Here is a 9,546-nt window from a genome sequence, read left to right on the forward strand (position 1 = left end):
GCACTCTACTGAGGGTAACACAGTGAGACTCTGACTCCAACCAGGGCACTCTACTGAGGGTAACATAGTGAGACTCTGTCTCAAAAAAAAAAAAAGAGCAGCCATTGGCTCTCTCTGGGAAAGAGAGATGAGGAAGAGAAGATGATGTCAGCTGCGTCTTTCTCCTTGAACAAACAAACTACAAGGAGAGGAAGTAACAAGCCACTTCCCATATGCATCCTTTAATAAGTACTATTCCTCACCAAGAAGAATGCTCAGTCCCACCAACCCTATGCAAATGCCATTTTCTGGTTCACCTTTTACAAGGTAAAATTTTTCCAGAAGGGATTGGCACTTGCCAGGAGAATCTGCCCTTACCCAATGTGGGCAGGCAGGATTGGTTGAAAGCTGAGATAGAACAAAAAGCCAGAAGAAAGTGAATTTGCTTTCTCTCCTGGAGGTAGGATACCCATCTTCTCCTGCTCTTGGACATCTCTGGTCTTTGGACACCAGGACTTGTACCAGTGCCCTGCCCCTGTCATGTTCTCAGGCCTTTTACAAGGTGAACCAGAAAATATATTTTCCAAATAATAATTTTTTTTTGAGACAGTGTCTCACTATGCTGCCCTGGGTAGAGTGCTATGGTATTACAGCTCACAGCAACCTCAAACTCTTGGGCTCAAGCAATTCTCTTGCCTCAGCCTCCCAAGCAGCTGGGAATACAGATGCATGGTATTATTCCTGGCTGTTAATAATAATAACTACTATTAATATTTTGTAACACAAAGTCTCACTATTCCTCAGGCTGGTTTCCAACTCCTTAGATGCCAGTATTAACATTTCCCTCTCCTCAAATCATGACAACTCAATAATGCCTCCAGACTGCCAAACATACCAGGAAGGCAAAACCGCCCCATTTCATCTAGAAGGTGAAGGATATTGAGATTGCACCACTCAATAGTGCAGACAGATAGAAACAACCAAAGAGCCAGTATTGGGCGGCGTCTGTGGCTCAATGAGGAGGGCACCGGCCCCATATACTCAAGGGTGTAAAGAACTGACAAAAACGCCTGTGGCTCAGTAGGTAGGGCACTGGTCCCTTATGCTGAGGGTGGTGGGTTTGAACCTGGCCCCGGCCAACCTGCAACAGAAAAATAGCCGGGTGTTGTGGCGGACTTCTATAGTCTCAGTTATTCTGGAGGCTGAGGCAACAGAATCGCTTAAGCCCAGGAGTTGGAGGTTGCTGTGAGCTGTGATGCCACAGCACTCTACCCAGGGTGACAAAGTGAGGCTCTGTCTCTAAAAAAATAAAGAGCCAGTATTATCTCGTGAGACACCACTCCTCTCTTATGTTCTTCTCTTAGCTTCAGTGACACCATACTCTTCTGATCTTCTCCCACCTCCCTCGTCATTCCTTCTACTGTACTTAAAATGAATCAAGGTGTCATCTCCTTTCCTGTACTTAAAATAAATTTTGGGCCCAGTGTGGTGGGATTTGTAATCCCAGCACTTTGGGAGGCCAAGGCGGGTGGATTGCTTGAACTCAGGAGTTCTAGACCAGTCTGAGCAAAAGCTAAGAATAGCCGGGAGTTATGAGAGGTGCCTGTAATCCCAAGCTACTCAAGAGATTGAGCGAGAGGATCACTGGACCCTAAGAGTTTGAGGTTGCGGTGAGCTACAACGCCACAGCACCCTACCTACAGCGACAAAGTGAGACTCTCTCAATCAATCAATCGTGGAGTACACCAGGATGTGTTCCTGGGTTTCAGCTCTCCATTTAAACTCATTCCTTTGGGGTTTTCTTTTTGTGTGCGTGTGTAGAGACAGAGTCTCACTTTATGGCCCTTGGTAGAGTGCCATGGCGTCACAGCTCACAGCAACCTCCACCTCCTGGGCTTAGGCGATTCTCTTGCCTCAGCCTCCCAAGTAGCTGGGACCACAGGCACCTGCCACAACGCCCAGATATTTCTTGTTGCAGTTTGGCAGGTGCTGGGTTTGAACCTGCCACCCTGCGTATATGGGGCTGGCGCCTGACCCACAGACACCGCCCTCCTTTGGGGTTTTCATCCCGCTGTCCCACTTTCAATGGTATCTCTCTAGTCGCCAAAATTTTTTATTTAATTTTTAAGACAGAGTCTCACTTTTTTTTTTTTTTTTGTAGAGACAGAGTCTCACTTTATCACTCTCGGTAAGAGTGCCGTGGCGTCACACAGCTCACAGCAACCTCCAACTCCTGGGCTTAGGCGATTCTCTTGCCTCAGCCTCCCGTGTAGCTAGGACTACAGGCGCCCGCCACAACGCCCGGCTATTCAGAGTCTCACTTTTTCGCCCTTGGTCGTCATAGCTCACAGCAACCTCAAACTCTTGGATTCAAGTGATCCTTTTGCCTCAGCCTCGCAAGTGGTTGGGACCACGGGCGCCCGCCACATCACCCGGCTCTTTTTAGAGAGGAGGTCTCGCTTGGCTCAAGCTGGTCTCAATCCTGTGATCTCAGGCGATCCGTCCATCTCGGCCTCCCAAGTGCTGGCATTACAGGCGTGAGCCACCGCGCCCAGCTAGTCGACGAAATAATTGAAAATAAAAGATGACATATCTATTGATAAACTGACAAATGTTTATGTCTGCCACATAAATAAGGTTCTTCCAAGCCAATGGAGGAAAGAATAGTATTGGGACAGTGGTGTTTTTACGTAGTGGAGAAAAACAGACCATTACCGGGATGGCTGCTAGGTCTTCTTCAGTCTTCTTGGGCACTGCCTTTGGTGTCAGAAGCCTTGGCCGTGCTGCCTTTTGGGCACCGACAGTGAGTGCGGGAGTCTCACGTACATCTCCTTCTACTGGTGACTCAAGCTGCCAGAAAGACCCACGGAAGGAGAGAGGAACGTGCAGGGAGGCGCTGAAGGCCTATGAAGGTTGTAAGCCCCCAACGGACTGAAGCCACCAAGGCGCTCGTAACCAGCAACCCTAACCGGGTCAGCACTACCTCCTCCGATCCTAATCCTCGGATTCTGTCAAACCGGATAATCAACTGCGTCCGAGAGCGCGGGCCCCATCAAAGTAAGCGTAAACCAATCAGTGTAGGAGATGCGCCGCCTTGTTTTAAACAACCAATCAGAGGCCGCAGTGACCTTGTATGACAACTTTGACGACCAATGAAAACCTAGGCTTTTCCTAGCCGCTCTTACAGATGAACTTTTTTTTGTAAAGCTACAAATTAGAAAACAAGTCAGCGAGTGGATTACGGCATAGCATGTTTACAAAGACGGGCTAAGAAGACTGGAGAAAATTCTGTAAGCCAGCACAACCGTATTTAGCCAAAAACTCGCGGACGGGGGCCGAACCAACAAGGTACCCTCTAGCCTAGTGCCCCTACACGAGCGCGTACGGGTTGCGTGCTGACGTCACACGCTAGCTCCGCCCCACCGACCGCCCATATAGCGTATCTCAGACTCGCGCGCGCAGCATTGTGTGGCTGGTCTCGGCCGCTGCTTCGGTGTGAGGCGCGTGTTCAGGCTTTCGCCGTCCCCGCACCCGCACCGCGGCTCCTGTCCTGCGGTCTACTGTTAGACAGGCAGCCCTTGGGCCTCCTGCCAGCCACGGCCATGCCGCGCGTCTACATAGGACGCCTGAGCTACAACGTCCGGGAGAAGGACATCCAGCGCTTTTTCAGTGGCTATGGCCGCCTTCTCGAAGTAGATCTCAAAAATGGGTGAGTCAGACTTTGGCATTCACGTCTGAGCCCAGCGTCCCTAGCCCGGCGGCGGCGGCGGGAGGGATCCCCAAAAGAGGCGCCTGAGGCCGCGGCGCCGCGTGGCAGGGCCTCCAAAATGGCGACAGCGCGGGGCCGCGGGAGTGCGCGGGGAGAAGGCGGGGGCGCGCACGCAGCGCCCGGGCTAACGTCGCCCCGCCGGCGCCGGCCCTGCGCCGCCCCCAGGTACGGCTTCGTGGAGTTCGAGGACTCCCGCGACGCCGACGACGCCGTTTACGAGCTGAACGGCAAGGAGCTCTGCGGCGAGCGCGTGATCGTGGAGCACGCCAGGGGCCCGCGCCGCGATCGCGACGGCTACAGCTACGGAAGCCGCAGTGAGTCCTACCCCCGCGAGCTCCGCGCCCTTGGGGGACCCTGGGGGGCGGGCGCAGGCGTTAGGGCAGGCGGGGTGGGGCCTCCCGTCCCGGGCAGGCGCGGGGGCCGGAGGTCGTTTGACTCGGCTGTCCCCGGGTCCCGCTGCCTTCACGTCTGCTCGGGGCAGCCATGGGACGCCGGAGCGCGGGGATTGGGTTTGGGGATTTGGATTGGTTTGTGTCTTTTGGCCAAGTTGGGTCGGGGGGTGGCTTCTTGCTGGTCCCTTGTCGCACTGTCATGCGTTGTGCCCAAGGAGGAAGTAAGGGATGGCTGTATTTGTTGTATTCCCTTACCTGTCAGTGCGTTAACTAGAAATATGGAAGTTTGGGGGTGGAGATAGGGCGGGGGAAGGGGAGGAGCTTAGAGTGTAGGTCTTATAGGTAATAAAATCGATGGGGGCCAGAGAAAAATACCATTTTAAAAGTAATGTGGCATTGTACCACAAGATAGATCTAAAGCCTTGTGCTGTATTTGAACTAGTTGGGGCATGTTGGGAGGAGGTGGGGGGACTTTTGATATGTTAAATGTTTGATGTTGAAATTGTTGCATGTTGAATTCAAACTTTTTAACAAGTCCTTGATGTTTCAATTTGAAAGTGACCAATGGGGCTGAGGCTGTGTCCACTGAGGCTAAGATGACTGCCTTTCCTGATTGGCCTTGGCTTTTCCATACATTGTGTGACCCTTGCCCTATGACCCTTTGGCTGACCTTACCGGAAGCCATGACGACAGCAGCCTTTTGCCATTAGACGCAGGGTGATGGTGAGGATTCCAAGGGTTAGACAAAACTGGTTAATCTGAACTAGGTGACTGTTACCTTGCGTGTTTTGTGGCCAAACCACCACCAAAAACCTCACACTGTGATGTAAGTACTTAGTGTAACTAGTAAAAATTTTTGTAAAATGTAGAAATGCATGTAATCAGTTAAGTTTTATATTTTACAATGTTCTGTAAAATAAAACTTAGCGAGGTAAATTGAATAAAGGAGCAGTCACTCTCTAACAGATTGTAGGAGAGGTTTAGTTGGATTTAGTCTTATTTGACTTGCCCTTAATTTAATTTATGGCAAATCACAAATGTATCAAAGGTTTAGCAATATGATAGCAAAGTCCTACTCCAGTAAATAAAAGTTGATATGTTTGTACTAACTTTCAAAATCATTATGCATTTTTATCATTGCAAAGCATCTGACTGTTCCCTTCATGTGATAAAGGTGGTGGAGGTGGATACAGCAGTCGGAGAACTTCTGGCAGAGACAAATATGGACCACCTGTTCGTACAGAATACAGGCTTATTGTAGAAAACCTTTCTAGTCGTTGTAGCTGGCAAGATTTAAAGGTATGTGCTGTAATTGGAAATAAACATTATAGTACTAGGGCTTTAAAGTTGCCTCTTTCATTTTTATTTTTGAGACTCAAGTACCACGTGTAGATTTTTATCATTAGATTTGTGGGTCTAATTAATTTTGCTTGGTGTTTTAGGATTTTATGCGACAGGCAGGTGAAGTAACGTATGCGGATGCTCATAAGGAACGTACAAATGAAGGCGTAATTGAGTTTCGGTCCTACTCTGACATGAAGCGTGCTTTGGACAGACTGGATGGTACCGAAATAAATGGCAGAAATATTAGGCTTATTGAAGATAAGCCACGCACAAGCCATAGGCGGTCTTATTCTGGCAGCAGATCTAGGTAACTTGGTGGGCACAAAAAGGGGAGGAAATGGTATTAGCCAACAAAGCAAAAGAAGTAATTGAGTAATTCCAATTGTTGCTTAATTAAACCTAAGCCAGCTTTTAATTTCCTTTAGGCTATGCATCATTGGGTTCTTTTCTAGATGTTTTGATAGTAGACTTACAGTTGAACAAAGGCATTCTTATTCGGTTTATATATTGTTTTTACCAAGTGGCATAACTACATTCATGTTGACATGTACTGAGATTAAGATTTCATTGTCTGTGTTTTAGGTCTCGATCTAGAAGAAGGTCACGAAGTAGGAGTCGTAGAAGCAGCCGCAGTAGATCTCGGAGTATCTCAAAAAGTCGCTCCCGGTAAACAATGTAGTGTTGAATCTTTGTGACTATTACTGTAGTTATTTATGGAGTACACGTGTGTCCTGAAATGATTGAAAAAATATGGCTTTTCTTACCTAGATCCAGGTCACGGAGCAAAGGTCGATCACGTTCTCGATCAAAAAGCAGGAAATCTAGGTCAAAGAGCAAGTCTAAGCCCAAGTCTAATCGGGGCTCCCGTTCTCGCTCCCGAAGCAGATCTAAGGAGTATGGGAAATCTCGAAGCAGGTCTCGGTCACGGTCTCGATCCCTAAAAGAAAATGGAAAAGGTGATATAAAGTCAAAATCCAGATCAAGGAGCCAGTCTCGTTCCAATTCACCCCTACCTGTTCCACCGTCAAAGGCTCGTTCTGTGTCCCCTCCACCAAAAAGAGCCACTACAAGATCCCATTCTAGGTCTCGCTCAAAGTCACGGTCAAGGTCTAGATCGAGTTCCAGAGATTAACCTAGAACTCTATATTCTTTGCACACTATTACAGAACACTTCCTACTTGCTTAGGCAGTTACTCTTCCATGTTTGTACTTGGCCTCTTCTCCAAGAGGAATCTCCTGAAAACGGGGGCACACAGAAATTTGATTTGTGGCCAAATTTGGTGGAAAAGATAAGGTTCTAAGGAAATGGCATGAAGTCAAAGACCTCCCTTCTTTGTAGAATTAAGATAATTTTGATTTTATAGCTTTTGAGCTAAAATAACTTTTGTAAAGATTAAGCTCATTTAGATTTTTTTTTTAAGTATTTCAGCAGGATCTGCTGCAGGGGTTTTTTGTTGTTTTATTTGTTTGCTTATTTTTAAATTAACCGTTTCAAGCTTTGAATACTTAAGGCTTTAGAGGGAGAACCCAATATTCAATTATGTTGGCTTTTTATAAAGCTTGAGTTATATAAGATTTAAATAAAAATTTGCTACCAAGATGATTGCCTTATTTGAATAGGTCACTATAAATTTCTTTAAATGTTCATATCTGCTATTTGTGGAAACAATGTAAATTCTACTTCAGTGTAAAACAAGGCAAGCCTCAGACCAGCAATAAATTATTCAGTTTGGATAATGTTATTTTGTGCAGTCAATCAAATTGCCAAAGTCTTTATCTGCCCTTTTAACAAGCTGAGTTAATATAGACTATTTTGTAGTCAATCTGTTAACACAATTTTGCTTAAATTAATGTTTTAACAATAAAACTTTCAGGTGTTAATTTCAACTCCTAATACTTGGGGTATTGTTTAGCTAATTATCCCAATTTATGGAAGTGGTGAGTGTAGTTAGTGTTCAGAGTACAGTTCAATGATCTTTGTTATGTGAAAATGCAAGTAACCTTTCTTTTATTAGAAATTCAGTGTATTGTTCAAAGTGGGAAAGCACATTGCTTTTTCTGCTGAAAGATCATTTGCTCATTGGATCCTTGGTAAAGTTAGTTGCTGATTAAAGTAAAATTAGGCCAGGCACTTTCATCACTCATGCCTTGGTCTTAGCACTCTGGTAGGCTGAGGAGGGAGAATCACTTGAGCTCCTAGAGTTTCCAAGACGAGTATGAGCAAGAGTGAGATCCCCATCTCTATTTTAAAAAATAGAAAAACAGCCAGACATGATAGTGTCCTACCCAGAGCAACAGAGCAAGGCTCTGCCTCAAAAAAATTTTAAATGCTGTTCCACAGAGCAATCATTCCTCCCCTCTTGTAGCTAGTGAGGTCATGTGGTAATCAGTTAAAGCATCCTTAATACATTTTATACTTTGTACAGTTGATTTAAAAAACAAACTGGGTAAACTAAAAACTTTTTACTTTATTATAGATGAAGTGTAAAGAACCAGTGACTATGGAACCCAATTAGAATACTGCAAATTTATAGGTGTTACTAGGTTAGCAGTCCGTATATCTGTAAGCCTAATTAGTTGAAATTGCAGTTCAAGAAGTGAATGAGTCTTTGTTCGGATATTATCTCTTTTAAAAGCACTTACTAACTTCTATCTGAAACAGAGATATAGGTTAATTTGCTCAGCTTTAATGTTAGGAGCTGTCCCTGGTAAGATGCCATGGTTGAAGTTATAATAGGGCATGGTGGTACACTGCTCATTGTGCCACAGGCATGACTAGAAAGCATGATATTCTAGTATTGGCTTGTAGCTTCCAATTAATCCAGGTACAGTTATACCTAATAAAATGAGGCTGAGTGAAAAAGAAAGTCAGATACCTAGGTATCACAATAGGTGAGAGTCCTTGATAATGTCAAAACAGTGCTTTTAAGAAATTACTAGGCTTACTGTTAAAAATCTTCGTTTTAAATTTAGTTATTAATATAACAAAACTAGATATGTTAAAAATAAGACCTAACCTTAAAAGTATAGTGCCCCAAAGAGTTGATGTTTCCATTTACCTTTTTTTTTTCTTGAATATCTTTGTTTTGGATGTTTGTGAAAAATAAGTTTATTTTTCCAATATAAACCAGAATTTAAGAGAAGGAAATGATGTCTGTGCTTAAAGTTCATTATTTTGCCTATTCGTAGAAGTAATTACTTTTAAAATTGGTTTTGACCAAAGTTTTATTATTTTCAGGGAAAGGATATAAAAGCTTTTTGAACCACAGCCCTTCACGAAGAGGGGGGGAAGCTTGTTAAAATGGTGAAGTTTGGCTTTCTGAAAGTATGCAACATCCTTCAGCTGGGTTCACTTTGTTAGTGTGACATCACATGGTAATAGGCGGTTTTGACTACATTGTTAGCTGCCCCACTAAGTGGGTAATTGTATAGGTAAATGCCTGCACCCATGAATATTATCTAGTTACAGCAAATACCAATTTATTTAAAATCTACCTAGTCTTATTCCATGCCTGTAGACCCAAGTCATCAGATGCCCTAAACTATAACTTGGCCCACGTGAGAACATAGAGTTAACTGATGAAATGTTTAGTTCCTTGCTCATTTGTGAGTAAAATCTGAGTTGACAGCATGCCACATTCATCAGTGGCTAGATGAAGTATTAAACTGCTAATAGAGCAAAAGAGAATTGAGGAATATCTGGATTCTGCTTATTTTACTTGATAGTGTTTATTGACATGCCATAGTGCCTTTTTGGCCAGTTTGAGTCCTGCCTATTTCGACTTAATTTCCTACTGCTGTGTTGCCACCTTTCATCTTGGTATCTTTTTTCTCCCAATTTGTTAAACCTATTTTATGCTTTATCAATAAAATACTTACTGAGGGAAAGACTCGTTTTGAGTTCATTGTGTATTCCTCTAGATGTTCGAGAAGTCAGGTCACCGTCTTGTAGCATTTTCCAGGCTTGATTTTGCTGATTATAATCTCATGGTGCCATAGAACATGTAAGCATGTTTTCTTGTATCTCACATATCCTGTAAATAAGAGAAACAGACCTTCCCA

At 44.5% G+C, this 9,546-nt stretch overlaps 1 protein-coding gene across 1 annotated transcript; it reads left to right on the forward strand.

The window, feature by feature from the left end:
- The first annotated feature begins 3,390 nt into the window (after positions 1–3,390).
- SRSF6 (serine and arginine rich splicing factor 6) lies at positions 3,391–7,307 on the forward strand. The gene is made up of 6 exons (XM_003787604.2): positions 3,391–3,688; positions 3,914–4,062; positions 5,315–5,439; positions 5,583–5,791; positions 6,067–6,150; positions 6,253–7,307. Exons 1-6 carry the CDS (start codon positions 3,582–3,584, stop codon positions 6,614–6,616), a joined length of 1,038 nt encoding a protein of 345 aa, XP_003787652.1. The 5' UTR covers positions 3,391–3,581; the 3' UTR covers positions 6,617–7,307.
- Positions 7,308–9,546: the final 2,239 nt, after the last annotated feature.

The sequence above is a fragment of the Otolemur garnettii genome, unplaced genomic scaffold (assembly GCF_000181295.1).
Source record: "Otolemur garnettii isolate 467f Iridium unplaced genomic scaffold, OtoGar3 scaffold00023, whole genome shotgun sequence".
In the NCBI taxonomy this organism is placed as follows: Eukaryota; Metazoa; Chordata; class Mammalia; order Primates; family Galagidae; genus Otolemur; species Otolemur garnettii.

What these genes read in the sequence shown, in the direction of transcription:
- SRSF6 (XM_003787604.2), top strand. Translation starts at nt 3,582, where the DNA reads ATGCCGCGCGTCTACATAGGACGCCTGAGCTACAACGTCCGGGAGAAG. An exon ending in CTACAGCTACGGAAGCCGCA is followed by an intron (nt 4,063 to 5,314) that starts GTGAGTCCTACC and finishes CATGTGATAAAG; the next exon opens with GTGGTGGAGGTGGATACAGC. An exon ending in TATTCTGGCAGCAGATCTAG is followed by an intron (nt 5,792 to 6,066) that starts GTAACTTGGTGG and finishes TCTGTGTTTTAG; the next exon opens with GTCTCGATCTAGAAGAAGGT.